The sequence below is a fragment of the Trametes versicolor genome, assembly GCF_000271585.1.
Source record: "Trametes versicolor FP-101664 SS1 unplaced genomic scaffold TRAVEscaffold_2, whole genome shotgun sequence".
NCBI classification, from domain to species: domain Eukaryota; kingdom Fungi; phylum Basidiomycota; class Agaricomycetes; order Polyporales; family Polyporaceae; genus Trametes; species Trametes versicolor.
In genome coordinates, this window is record NW_007360322.1 from 2,371,107 (window position 1) to 2,383,597 (window position 12,491).

The 12,491-nt window shown below is 59.7% G+C and overlaps 5 protein-coding genes across 5 annotated transcripts; 2 read left to right on the top strand and 3 right to left on the bottom strand.

Annotated features, from left to right (window-relative positions):
- Positions 1-2: 2 nt before the first annotated feature.
- Positions 3-2,916, top strand: TRAVEDRAFT_43456 (uncharacterized protein; the record flags this gene model as incomplete). Its single annotated transcript, XM_008035660.1, has 7 exons — positions 3-1,095; positions 1,148-1,256; positions 1,310-1,457; positions 1,512-1,804; positions 1,866-2,091; positions 2,151-2,698; positions 2,754-2,916. 7 exons carry the CDS (start codon positions 3-5, stop codon positions 2,914-2,916), a joined length of 2,580 nt encoding a protein of 859 aa, XP_008033851.1.
- Positions 2,917-3,949: 1,033 nt separating this feature from the next.
- TRAVEDRAFT_69259 (G-alpha-domain-containing protein) lies at positions 3,950-6,797 on the top strand. The gene is made up of 10 exons (XM_008036249.1): positions 3,950-4,437; positions 4,500-5,080; positions 5,134-5,333; positions 5,385-5,503; positions 5,554-5,609; positions 5,666-5,842; positions 5,905-6,016; positions 6,075-6,157; positions 6,397-6,430; positions 6,491-6,797. Exons 1-10 carry the CDS (start codon positions 4,203-4,205, stop codon positions 6,538-6,540), a joined length of 1,647 nt encoding a protein of 548 aa, XP_008034440.1. The 5' UTR covers positions 3,950-4,202; the 3' UTR covers positions 6,541-6,797.
- A 645-nt stretch (positions 6,798-7,442) lies between these two features.
- TRAVEDRAFT_69260 (uncharacterized protein) lies at positions 7,443-9,083 on the bottom strand (the record flags this gene model as incomplete). The annotated part of the gene is made up of 2 exons (XM_008036250.1): positions 7,810-9,083; positions 7,443-7,477 (listed from the first exon to the last, which is right to left on the bottom strand). The coding sequence occupies exons 1-2, from the start codon at positions 9,041-9,043 to the stop codon at positions 7,443-7,445; spliced, it is 1,269 nt and encodes a 422-aa protein (XP_008034441.1). The 5' UTR covers positions 9,044-9,083.
- A 425-nt stretch (positions 9,084-9,508) lies between these two features.
- Positions 9,509-10,876, bottom strand: TRAVEDRAFT_43459 (uncharacterized protein; the record flags this gene model as incomplete). The annotated part of the gene is made up of 1 exon (XM_008035661.1): positions 9,509-10,876. One exon carries the CDS (start codon positions 10,874-10,876, stop codon positions 9,509-9,511), a length of 1,368 nt encoding a protein of 455 aa, XP_008033852.1.
- A 237-nt stretch (positions 10,877-11,113) lies between these two features.
- Positions 11,114-12,197, bottom strand: TRAVEDRAFT_69261 (6-phosphogluconate dehydrogenase C-terminal domain-like protein; the record flags this gene model as incomplete). The annotated part of the gene is made up of 3 exons (XM_008036251.1): positions 11,114-11,484; positions 11,538-11,583; positions 11,637-12,197. 3 exons carry the CDS (start codon positions 12,195-12,197, stop codon positions 11,168-11,170), a joined length of 924 nt encoding a protein of 307 aa, XP_008034442.1. The 3' UTR covers positions 11,114-11,167.
- Between the last annotated feature and the right edge of the window lie 294 nt (positions 12,198-12,491).

Genomic DNA, 12,491 nt, shown 5'->3' on the forward strand with positions numbered 1-12,491 from the left:
AGATGTCCGACGAGGCCAGCGGTCTCAACTACTACTATCAAACCAAATCTGGGGAGACTGTTTGGGAGCGTCCGAACGCCTTCGTGATTCCCTTAGGCGTACTTCAAAACACCGCGCTCGCGCGAAGGCTGTCTATGCGAGACCGTGGCGGGGAGACGAATGGCAAAGGCTCTCAAAAGCAGCCTTCCGACACACCAGAACGGATGCCATATCGTCGCTCCCGTTCGTATACGTCGGACAAGGATGTCGCGCAGAATGGCCGCTCGTACAAAAGCGGTGGCGGCGCCCTAAACCCGCGCCCGTCACAGTCATCCACGAGGAGCTCTCCGGGGCGCACACAGCATCCCCCTCCTAGTCCCCATACATCTTCCCCGCGCACCGGCTCGTCTTCCAAGCGCCCGCCATCCGGTCGCAAATCGGTGTCGAGTCCTGATCACCAGCATGACAGCTCCGGTTCCCAAGCAGGACCACTTGCATACGAACAAGGACATCCGCTCGACCCCATCCCTGGCTCTCCCTACAACACCGACGCGGCACCCTCACCAGCCCCGTCCGTAGGTGGACGCAAGTCGATGTCGGGTACACCGGTAAACGGGCAGCGCGCAGGCACCCCGAAAAAAGACAGCATTCCGCAGCGCAAGAGCACCGCCGATGACTCCACGGTTGGCCGATCTCGGTCAAAGTCTTCTTCCTACACGCAATACCGCTCCCCGCAGCCTCAGAGCCTCAACGCCGCCCTCGAGATGATCGCACTGTCCAGCTCGCAGTCGTCTAATTCACACGACAAGCCTGACGGATCTGACAGCGGTCATGCCGCGCGCTCCGCCACTCCGTCGTTACAGGAATCGCCTCCGCGGGTCAGAATCAACACTGACCCAAACCTTCTTGGAGTCGCTGCTCGCAGTGACCAGACCCACTCCAGCACCCCTCCTGATACACCTCTACGATTCAAGTTCAGAGGCAAGGACAAGAGCAGCGTACCCTCTACACCCATGAAGCCTTCCCCTGTAGCGCCGCAGCCTAGGCGTAGTGTCTCTGGTCCAGCTGCTGCACATTTGCGAGGGAAGTTCATTAGTAGTCCCGTTCTGGATCCTGGTGCGTTGATAGTTGCACTCCGGCCTTCACGTATGTTGACGAGACAACGCAGAGGCTACTCGTCACATGAGTCAACTGATCAACCGAAATAACGGCACACCCATACCCATTGACATCTACCAGAACGCTGGACGCAAGTCAGATGCTTCTTTGGACACAGGGTGCGTACTCTCTCGATGTTCGGTGCTCTGACAGCATATTAACGTTGTGGTAGAAAATATCCGATTCTTCCTGATGACCTGGTGTCAGACATCCAACGCTTCGCCGAATCGGACTTTGCGCATCGCTACTTCTCCACACACAAGACTGGGTTCATCTTCAAGCGCACAGTCCCCGTCGCCCAGGTTATGGCCTGGCAGAAGGTGCGTCCCGTTTGCCTACCTGCACATCGAATCGCGTCTCAAGTCACCAAACAGACGGCCATCGCCGTACCTCTCCTTAACCTGAACCGTGCGTTGCACAAAGACGCCGTAAAGACATTCAAAGTCATCCAACGCCTCATGGGTGACCGCGAACGCGAGCGGACGGGGGGATACCCATCGTCGCCTGTGAAGTCTTTCAACGGGTCTACAACGTCGCTCCCTCGCGTGTCTACCAACGCGCTAGTGGAAGAAGAGCGGTGGCTTCTTGGTGAAGGGCTAAGTCATGGAGAGCTGCGGGACGAAATCTATTGCCAAGTGATGAAGCAGCTAAATGGCAATCCAAGCAAGTGCGTATCCTTTGACCGTTCAACATGCGTCACGATATCTGACAGCCGTCACTTGCGACAGAGAGAGCATCTTCAAGGGGTGGCAGCTAGTCTGCGTGCTTCTTGTCACGTTCCCGCCCTCCAAGGACTTCGAGGCATACTTGCGTTCGTACATTCAACAAGCGACGAACCAGCACGAAGGCCGAATCGACGTCATGGCCAAGTACTGCTTGCGCCGCCTTGCATACGTGTCGAAGAAGGGACCGAGAGGGAAACCACCAACTGTCGCAGAGATAGAAACCGCTTCGGTGAGCATGCTTAACACCATCCTCAATGATTTGTGAGACTAACTGCAGTTCGCGATCAGGATGCCGCCTTCCATCCGTCGATATTTGGAGAGACGCTTGACGGCGTCTTCAGGTTGCAAGAGCGCAACTATCCGGACAAGAAGGTGCCGATCATCCTACCCTTCCTCGCCGATGGCATTCTCGCGCTCGGCGGCACGAAGCACGAAGGCATCTTCCGCGTGCCTGGCGACGGCGACCTTGTCTCGGACCTGAAGCTGCGCATCGACAAGGGGTACTACAGCCTCGAAGGCGTAGACGATCCTCACGTCCTTGCGTCGCTCCTGAAGCTCTGGCTTCGCGAGCTGTGCGACCCCCTCGTCCCCGATGAGTTGTACAACGACTGCATTACGTCGGCGCACAACCCAGATGCGTGTGTGCAGATCGTACAGCGGCTTCCGACGATGAACCGCCGCGTGGTCCTGTTCGTCATCAGCTTCCTGCAGCTGTTCTTGGAGGAGAAGATCCAGAGCGTGACGAAGATGACTGCGCCGAACCTCGCGCTTGTTATGGCGCCAAATCTCTTACGGTGCAACTCAGAATCTATGCTAGTCGTGTTCACCAATGCACAGTGAGTCGTCCACAGTGTCCTTTGATGATTTATCTTACTGACGATTATGCGAAAGATACGAACAAACGTTCGTTCTCAACCTCTTGCTGCACTTGAAGTGTGCCGAGGTTGACTCCGACTTCGTGCCCACCCACGGGCAAGGCGCCATCTCCCCTCGGCCGGCGACCCCCTCCGCTCCCCGCCAGTCGAAATCTCGTCACCACCGTCCCAACTACTAATCCCCTTGTATATACTTAGCCGTCCATACCCTACCGATTCCAGTAATATCCACTGCGGTCTGTGTTCTTCATTGATCCGTTGCCGCTACCATCCATTACCATACTTATTGCCCTTTTCAATGGCCTACATTCACTCAAACGCAATCCATACATCCCTTGTTGTAGCATCTATCCCTGGGTTCTCTGCCTCGCCCGTGCTTGATCATAATTCGCTCATTGCGCATACACATATACATTCATACATTGAGCTATCTGGTCCGTCGTCTCTGGATTGTTTCATACCCACGGTTTATTCGCCTGCAGTGCTACTGGACCGTGATCGGTAGGGTTCTGTAAATTCTTATGGGGGGAAGCAATAGAGCGCAAGTTAAGACGTTGAGCCGGCGCTCGGCGCGGTGCCCTGGGCTTCCTGTCTGGCCGGCTCGTGTTCCAGGTGCGCAGCATTTATGCTTTGCTGATAATCGTATGTTTTCACTGTCGTGACATATCCAGCTGCTCGTGTATTCCATCGGCCACCCACGTGAGTGCTGAATACAAAAGGCAAGGCTGCTGATAGCGCTAGTCGCAGATCAAAGCGTCGGAGACCAATCCTCGGAGCCTTTGCATCAGCGAGCCTGTGAGCGTCAGCAACAGAACCCGAGGGAAATCTGGTGCCGATACCGAAAGATATGGGTGGAGATGGTTCACACTACAGCTCGCGGTCGTGGCCTCACTTCAGGCCAGATGCAGCTCATGAGTGGCCAACACTCAAAAGAGGTCGGACATCGTGGCGCATCGTTGTGGCGGTATGTACACCTCACAGGTATTCTGATTGCCTGCCAGCCCGGAGCCAGCAGAGGGCCTACGATCTCAAACCGTGACCACCGGCGATCTGGGCCGATCTGGAGGCCAACATACCTGACGTGCCCCTGAAAAGGCTCACAGAAGATGTCGGGAGATGTACATGAAGGTTCGCATCTGCTGGGCGAGAGCGGCGCAGCCCGCCCCCAGGAACGGGCACACACTCATCCCGATAGTGACAGACAGCCGACGCCCGCGCTTCTACCGCGCCGGAGTGAATGGGGAAATGAATGCGACATTGCAGAGCGCATCTGTGCGCCTGATAGACCCGCACATGCGCTGCGCACTGCAGTCCACCCGCGGGCACACACCTGCCACAGATTCTCTCATCATCATCAGCTTCTGCTGTTCCCATCACCCATGTCGAGCCTTCTCAAAAGCTGCCTTATACCGCGGCGTGCCGCGGTGGCTCAATCATTCCGCCACGCCCCCTCTTCTTCGACGCGATGGCACGCGCCCTCGAGACTCCCGACCCGCTCGCCGTCGCCATCGAGCCGCCGCCGAACGAGACCCCCGCGGAGCGATGGGCTAGGGAGCAGCGCGAGGCCGCGGCGCGCAGGATCAGTGAGCAGATTGACGAGCAGATACGGGCGGAGAAACTAGCCATGAAGAAACGCAGGCCGCCGATGCGGCTCCTGCTGCTCGGCCAGAGCGAAAGTGGCAAATCCACGACGGTGAAGAGTGAGTGGTCTTAATAGCTCTCGGACTCGGGACTGGAGCTGACGATCATCGCACCTGGTTAGACTTCCAGCTCGCGTACGCCTACGATGCGTTCCTGGCCGAGCGCGCTGCCTGGCGTGCAGTCATCCACCTCAACCTTATCCGCTCCGTCAACAACATTATCGAGATCCTCTGGAAAGAGATCTCTGCGAACAGCCCTCCGACCGACGCGCCCGCGCGTCCCTACACCCCCATGACAGAGCTGCACGGCGCCCTTGACGCAGACTCGGACGACGAGTCAGAAGAACCGGAGCCCTCCGGCGACCCCTCCGCGTGCCCCCTGACGGAGTTCCACCGCGAGCTCATGCTCCGGCTCTCACCCCTGCGCCAGGTACAGCGCGACCTCGAGCGCAGCCTCGGCGCCGCATCTTCCGAGGAACAGCCCGCGAGCTCAGGCGGCGCAGCCCCGTGGAGTCTCGGGGGCGGTGGCTGGCGCGCGCGCGAGTTCTCCGTCACGAGCCGCAGCGGGTGGAAGGGCGCGCTCGGGCGCATCCGCGAGGTGGGCCGCAAGTCCATCGACTCGACCATCGGACGGCACGAGAGGCGGTCGGAAGCGTCCTCGCCGGAGGGCCGTGTGTCTTCCCCTGCCCCTGCACTGGCAAAGGTGGGCTGCGAGGCTTTCCCCTGGCAAAGCACCCGGCGCTGATGGGGATGCAGACAGGCGGCCGGCGGCCTTCCGTCGCGGCGAGAGTCTCGTTGCCCGAGCGCGCCGTCGAGAAGATGGAAGACGCGGACATTGAGGACGCGGCGGAAGTTATTGCTTCCTGCGCGGAGGATATGTCCGCACTGTGGCAGGACCCCGCCGTCAGAACGGTTCTCAGCATGCGGGGCATGCGCCCCGAAGAGGGGCCCGGGTTGTGAGTACCCTTGACAGATGGCCGTGTTTCATGGGCGCTGACCCGTCACAGCTTCCTGAACGACGCCGCCCGGGTCGCAGCTCGCGGGTACCAGCCATCGGACGACGATGTCGTTCGCGCACGACTGCGAACTATGGGTGTGCAGGAGCACCGCATAACGTTCGAGAAAGGTATGGAGCGCGCTATTTGGTCATTGCTATCCCCTCACAGCCATGTCTAGGATCAGATGCGGGGAGCGAGTGGCTGATTTACGATGTCGGCGGTGCGCGGTCGTTGGTAAGTCCGGCCGCCAATTAACCTTGCGGGTGCGCTTACCTGGATGTTTCGCACAGAGGAACGCATGGTACCCCTACTTTGACAATATCAACGCGATCATCTTCCTTGCGCCGATCAGCTGCTTCGACGAGCGGCTCGCGGAAGACCGGCGGGTGAACCGTCTCCAGGACAGCTTGCTGCTCTGGAAGGCCGTCTGTTCGACAAACCTTCTCGCTGGAGTGCAGCTAATATTGGTCCGTGCTTCTTGAGACGACGAGAAGGCGCGCGTGCTAATGGTTCGCATCGTATTGGGCAGTTCTTAAACAAGTGCGACTTGCTGGAGAAGAAGCTCTCCCGCGGGGTGCGCGTCGTTGACTACGTGCCTACGTATGGAAGCAAGCCGAACGACCTCGAGAGCGTAACGCGCTGTAAGCCCCGTCGTTTCAGGTCACCCCTTCACGATGGGTTTAATCTCGGTCCGTACAGACTTCCGCTCGCAGTTCAAGGACATCTCTGCACGACATTCACCGAAACCGCGCGTCTTCTATTCGTTTCTCACGTCTGTAGTGGTACGTCTCTTCCACCCCTCCGCCTGATCTCCGGCGTGTCCACGTCCACGTATTTGCTCCGCCTTCTCCTTTCTTGTGCGCATTTGCTCCCACGGACATGACTTCTGTGAGAGTTCTGCCTATCCCATTGGCAGGGAAGGTCCCTGGCTGTGGATTGGACAGATCTCCAATTCTCTTCTGGCCTGCGAATGCCGCTTTTGAATGGAGACTCACACCGATCGTGTCTTTCCATTCTGCAGGACACGAAGGCGACGCGCATCACGGTTGCTGCAGGTACGTGTCTTTTCTGGCAGCTTCGGATGTTCGCAACTAACGCACGTCGATACCCCGCAGTGCGCGAGGGCATCCAACGAAGCAATCTTCAAACCGCTGTCTTCCTTTGACAGAGCCATGGCGCATTCTGCATGCAGGATTACAGGTGCCAGGCGCGTCTGACAGGCTACCTTGATTTATTTTTCATCTTATTCGATTGTACCGTCCCCACCGCAAGAGTTGCACTCATATCCGACGCCCCCTTCTCTGCGACACTGTTGTATTGCTGCCGTGTTCATTTGTTGCCCTCTACACCCTCAATTTTTAGTTGTGTAGCTCGGCATCCGGGTCTGTTTCGATTACACACACATCGTGTACTACCTTGTATAATTGCGACTATACCATCCTTGTGTTATCACCATCTGGGATGGCTTGCTAGGGCGCAGAAACCAGCAAGTGCCTCTCTGAGGGAGTGATGATCAGCACACAGAAGTGCACTCGAACAAGACACCACGGGCATAGTAACCAATGTATAACAAATGCACATACAACCGCATCCCAAACGAGGCATCAAGAGAGCAAAGTCCCAATCATCCATTCAAACCACCGAGCTCGCGGTCAAATGACCGGTCACAGAGCGCAATGAAAGGAAGAGTGAGATCCCCCGACGACACAAGCCGGTACTGCAGTGGCAAGGTCATCGCGCCCTCGGGTTGCAAGCAGAGCCCAAGGGACAGGGGCGGCAAAAATTAGATAACCAATAATGGGGCCGGTGGCCCCATAATAGTGGTTAAACTATTAAGAACAGATACTACACTTGATCTAAGCCAAAAGGCCAGAGTGGTAAGGATTCACAATGTCGCGAGCAGGCATATATACTCGGAGGACTCTGCGCACGGACCACCTCGGTGTTTGGGCAATCAATCAGTGCAACGCGTCAATTTTGCCCCGTTTGGGAAGGCGGAGGCCTTGGATCCTAACACCACCAAACAACGTATCGCAAACCTTCGAGTTTGAGACCCCTCAACCGCCGTCATAGATGCTCGTTCTCACCAAAGTGAGCCTTGTCTGCCACCAATCTAGGTGAGTTTGAATTTACTATTGCACCAGTTGGGATATTGGTTGCCGGGCTTTATGATGGCTTGCAGATGCAGCGTGGCGTATGCTTCTCCGGTATCTTCTCAGATATATGCATTATGACGAGTGGCCAAAGCACTATGATTACATGCACAACGCGTAACTACTCTGCTTTGATTCTGTTTGCTAAAGTACTCATAATTAATCGTAACTGTCCTGTGGTGCTTCAGATTGTACCCTGACGTTTCACACCGAAACCGCGCGTCCATGACACTTCGCTCCTCCCCGGCGCAAAAAGCCTCCACTCAAGGACCGAAACATACGCTCAGGGTTGTCCAGCCGAATCCAGTCCTTGGTCTGACCTGGCGCCTTTCCTGCCCGCACCTTGCTCGCCTTCTGCGCTGCCACCTCTGCTCTTTTTCTGCGCTCGTGCGTCCACTCGCCCTCGTCGTCCTCGCTTTCTGCCCAGCAGCCCGCCTTTCCCACCATCCTGTCCTCCCACTCCCACCTGAGCCTATCTCTCCAGTACCCATGCCGATACCACCTCCCACGAAGGACCACTATCCGCGAGCCCCCGCGACCTCTTGGGGCCTGCGACACGAGGCGCGCCTCCTCGCGGAAGTCATGCCCCTTCACTGGCTGCAGCACCAAGGGCTGGATGACGATCTTCCGCAGCCGCGGGTGCGCGAGTGCTGCGCGGAACTCGAGCGTCCCCCTCGCGCCCCGCGGCACGGCCCGCGTCGACATCGCCTCAAGCACCTCCGGGATGAGATTGCTCGCCTGCGAGACCCGGAGGTGCGTCATGGCGGGCGCAAGCGCGGTCCACAGCGGGAGCGTCTTCTCCCACGAGTGCTGCTTCGCGCCGCTCTCGTACACGATGTGGAGATGGGTGAGTGACGGGAACGACGCGGGCACGCGGGTGTCGAGGTCGTCGAAGTCGCTTCGGCGTGTCTGCACGTGCAGTTCCACCCGTGGACTCGGCCGCACGAAGATCCCGTCGTCTGCGAGGAGGGCGAGCTCGCGCAGGGCGAAGAGCTCCACTTTCACGTAGGGGAGTGATATGCCTGGATGCTGCAGAATCGCGAGCGTCTCGAGCGTTGGTGCGACGAGGCGGAGGAGGTGCGGCACAAGAAAGAGGAACTGGCGGTCCCACGCGCCCTTCGTGGCATGCCACGCACGCTCGTCCTCGGCGAGCTGCTGCTGCCGCTTCGACTTCCTGGACGAGTACTCGCTCCAGCCGCGCCATTGGCGGTCAAGCGACTCGCAGTCGTCCGGGAAGAAGCTGAGGAGCAGGTGGCGGGTGTTCACGCTGCGCTGGTCCCTCACGCCTGCGTGTGGGGCCTGCGCGCGCTCAATGCGATCCAGGCAGAGCAGGAAGCGGCCTATCTGCGCGAGATTCGTGAACTTGAGGGAGTAGAAGCGGTATGGGGCAGACGCTGCGCGGAGGAAGGACGAGGTGCGCGCGAGGGCGGCGCCGGTCCGGCCCCCGTCGGTGCACGCATGGCGGAAGATGTCGTCCCAGAGGTCGAGGGGGAGCTTGTCCATCGAGGGCAGCATGTCGGGCGGTTGGTGGACGGCGACGAGACAGAGGTGGCGTAGGCAGATGCTGTTGGAAGCTCCGCCTAGACAGGGGCTGCAGTCTAAATATCACAAGTCGCCCGTCCTGTTGGTGCGACTGCGACGCCGAGTGTACGGCATGCCCTGGCAAGAGAGTTCGGGCTGTGCTAGCCGCCGGGATTATGTTTCCATTGACATACGGGCGTTCCGAATGGGGATTCGGTATCTTCGAACGCCAAACCCGCATTTCCTCGTCATGACTCATGGTGTCCTGTCACGGAGCAACTCCTCGAGGGTATGGGGTATCCTAGCTACGCCGCGAAGGTGAAGTGGGCTGAAGACATGATCCCTCGCTCCCAGCTGAACTCGCCCTATGCACTTCCCTATCAACACGCATCATTGGCCTTAGATGGGGTCAACTTCGACCATGACTGAACCTACTTCCAGAGCCCTACTTCAAATCTATCATAGAGCTTTGCGCTTTCTCAGCGAGAACACAGCCTGCCACCACTTCTTTGCCGCCTTTCGTTCCTCTGGGCCGTCGTTCCGCAAGTCGAGCGTCAGCGGGCCTTCGCGTTTCGGCAGCGGCCCGACCTCGGACACACCCCACCGCTCGTCTTCGTAGTACTCGTCCTCCGTCCAGCAGCCCCCACCGCCCGACATCCGCTGCCGCCACTCCCGCAACAACCGCCGCGGCCAGTACTCGTCGTCGTACTGACGACTCCGAAGAACCGACACCCACGCCTGCGACGCGCCCCCATCTGCATCCGCACACGCCTCCGCGACCTGCTCGACCTCGCGCCTCTGCGCAAGCACCGCCGCGGCCGTAGCGCTGCTCGCCCACTTCGGCGCGCGGCTCAGCTGCACGATCACCAGTCGCAAGCTAGGGTATGTCGGGCCCGCCACCGCAGATGACTCCGGGGACCCTGGAACATCGCTATCCCCATCGCCGTCCTCGGCCGCGTTTCGACCGCCAGACAGGCCTGATAGTGGTACCAGAGGCGGGGGCAGCCCAAGCATGTCGCGGATCATCTGCGCCACCTGTGCGCTACCCTGTGAAATGCGCAGGTGCGTCACCGCGGGCGCGAGCGCGGCCCAGCGCGGGAGCGTGTCCTCCCAGGGGTGCAGCTTCGGCAATGCGTAGACGACGTGCAGGCGGCGCAGAGCGGGGAACGGCGCGCCCTCGGGCCCGTCCGCGCTGGGCAGCGGCACGTCGTAGAGGGCGAAGTCTGAGTCATCGCCCTCGCGCGGGACGAGGATGCCCGGGCGGGGCACGCGCACGAACATGCGGTCGTCCCCGAGCAGCGTGAGCTCGCGCAGCGCGGGGAGGCGGCAGCGCACGAGCGGGAGGCGGACCTCGCGGCTCTGGAGCACGAGGAGCGTGCGCAGCGTGTCCGCGACGCGCGCGAGGAGCGCGGAGACGTGCAGCACGAACGCGCGGTTCCACGCGATCTTCTTCGCGTTCCACTCGCGGTGCTCGTTGACGAGCTGCGTGAGCATCGCGCGCTCGTTGCGCGCGTAGTCCGTCCAGTGCGCGCGCAAGGCGCGCACGGGGGCGTCGCATGTTTCGGGGAAAAGGAAGAAGAGCAGGTGGCGCACGGGCGGGTCCTCGCCCGTGGAACGGCGGATGCGTTCGAGGCAGATGAGGAAGTTCCGCACATGGCGGAGGCTGTGGAGGCGCACAGAGTTGAGGCGGGCGGACGAGGATGCCCGGCGGCATGCCTTGGAGGTGAGAGCTAGGGCACAGCCGGTCCTGCCACCATCGGTACAGGCTAGCTGAAATATGATGTGCCAGATATCATACGGGAGGCGGTCGAGCATGTCCATGATCATGGGGGCGGAGAGCGAAGTGGGTGTGCGGTGAGAGGGCGGGGCGGTAAACGAAGCTCAAACTCGGGGCTCTGCGGCATCTTCATATAGGTACGCTGCGCTATCATTGCACTGACAGCTGACAAGCTCTCACACGGCCGTGATAAAAACTCAAACTCGAGCCGCCCATTGTCAGTGTCAGGACTACTGTAACGAACAGCACTGTGCACAGTTAGGCACAGTTGCGTTGTGGTATTATACAGAGCTCACATCTTCTATTTCTACTGCCGTCCTCAACGTACCCAGTGCGAAAGCCTACTTGGCCTTCGACTCCTTGATCACCTCCTTCGCATCCTGCACAAACTTCTTCAACACGGCCACATCATCTCCCTCCGGCAACGACTTTTCGACCCGCTCATACACGTGCGCAAAGCCGTGGTGGATGTGCGCCTCCCCCTCGCCCAGACCCTCGCGCACGAACGCCGATATCTCCTCCATCTCGCCCACCCACCGGTACGCCTTCGGAAGCATGCTAGGAACGCCCTTCACAATACGGTCCAGAACGAATGGTTGCGAGTCGTGCAGCTCGTGAAGCAGGGCCTGCGCGGTCGCAGGAGAAGATGCGTGCGCAGCTGGGGGTACACAAGTTAGTTGTCAGTGACTTGTAGGCTCGCGCAGAACTCACCTAGGATCATCGTCGACACTAAGCCGGTGAAGCCCTTGGAAATTCCCTATAACCAGCATGTCAGGACGCCGATATCTGAACGCCAGAGCCTCTACTAACCGCGTAAGACATCTTCAGAGCACTCGCGTCACCGATGCCTGCGCCCTCGCCCCTGAGGGGCACGACTCTAAGGCCCCACTTCTCAAGACCCACAAATGCATCCAGCAAGTCCGCATCTTCCGGCTCGGCAGACGCGTAAAACGCAGGATTGTACGTATCACTCGGCGGACCCCCCACAATTCCCGCATCGAGAAACCGCACCGCGCTGCCCTCGAACACACGCGCGACGGTCTTCGCAGTCTGCGGGCTGACCGCGTTGCAGTCCACAAACGCGAGTCCGCGGCCCGTCCCTGCCTCCGCGTACGCCTTCTGGAAGGACTCCGCAAACGCGAGCGCAGAGCTTGGGGGCAGGATGCTGAGCACCCACTGCGCGCGCGCCGCGATGTCAGGGAGGGACGCGTCCTGCATGCCCGCGGCGCGGGCGCGCTCGATCGTGGCGGGCGAGCGCCCTGCGAGCGTGGTGAGGACCGTGCAGCCCGCCTTGGCGAAGCGATGGCCGACCGCTGCTCCCATGGAGCCTGGTGCGATCACTGCGATCGTGGGTGCGGCTGAGGATGCCATGGTGAGGTAAGATCTCGAATGGGTGTTGCAGAGGATGGAGGAAAGATAAGGCGGCGTCCGCGAAGAGGCTGGAAGTGCGGTTGGTGATTTCCTGGGCGTGTGCGAGCGTGATACCGCAGCGCTCGTCAAAGCAACGCGAGCGGAGGTTGTACACAAGAGCTTTCGTGTGGTGGGAGGACGCGATGCAGCGATGGCGTTCATATCATGTCTGTCCGGCGACTTTGGTGGAGTGCACTGCCGTGTTTTGGCCATACGACGTGAGAGTGTCGTTATCGGGCATTTCGGCCATGTCCG

Excerpts from the sequence above, each read along its gene's own strand:
- TRAVEDRAFT_69259 (XM_008036249.1), top strand. The coding sequence starts at position 4,203 with ATGGCACGCGCCCTCGAGACTCCCGACCCGCTCGCCGTCGCCATCGAG. Across the intron at positions 5,081-5,133 it reads CTGCCCCTGCACTGGCAAAG|ACAGGCGGCCGGCGGCCTTC; the intron begins GTGGGCTGCGAG and ends ATGGGGATGCAG. Across the intron at positions 5,843-5,904 it reads CTGGAGTGCAGCTAATATTG|TTCTTAAACAAGTGCGACTT; the intron begins GTCCGTGCTTCT and ends CGTATTGGGCAG.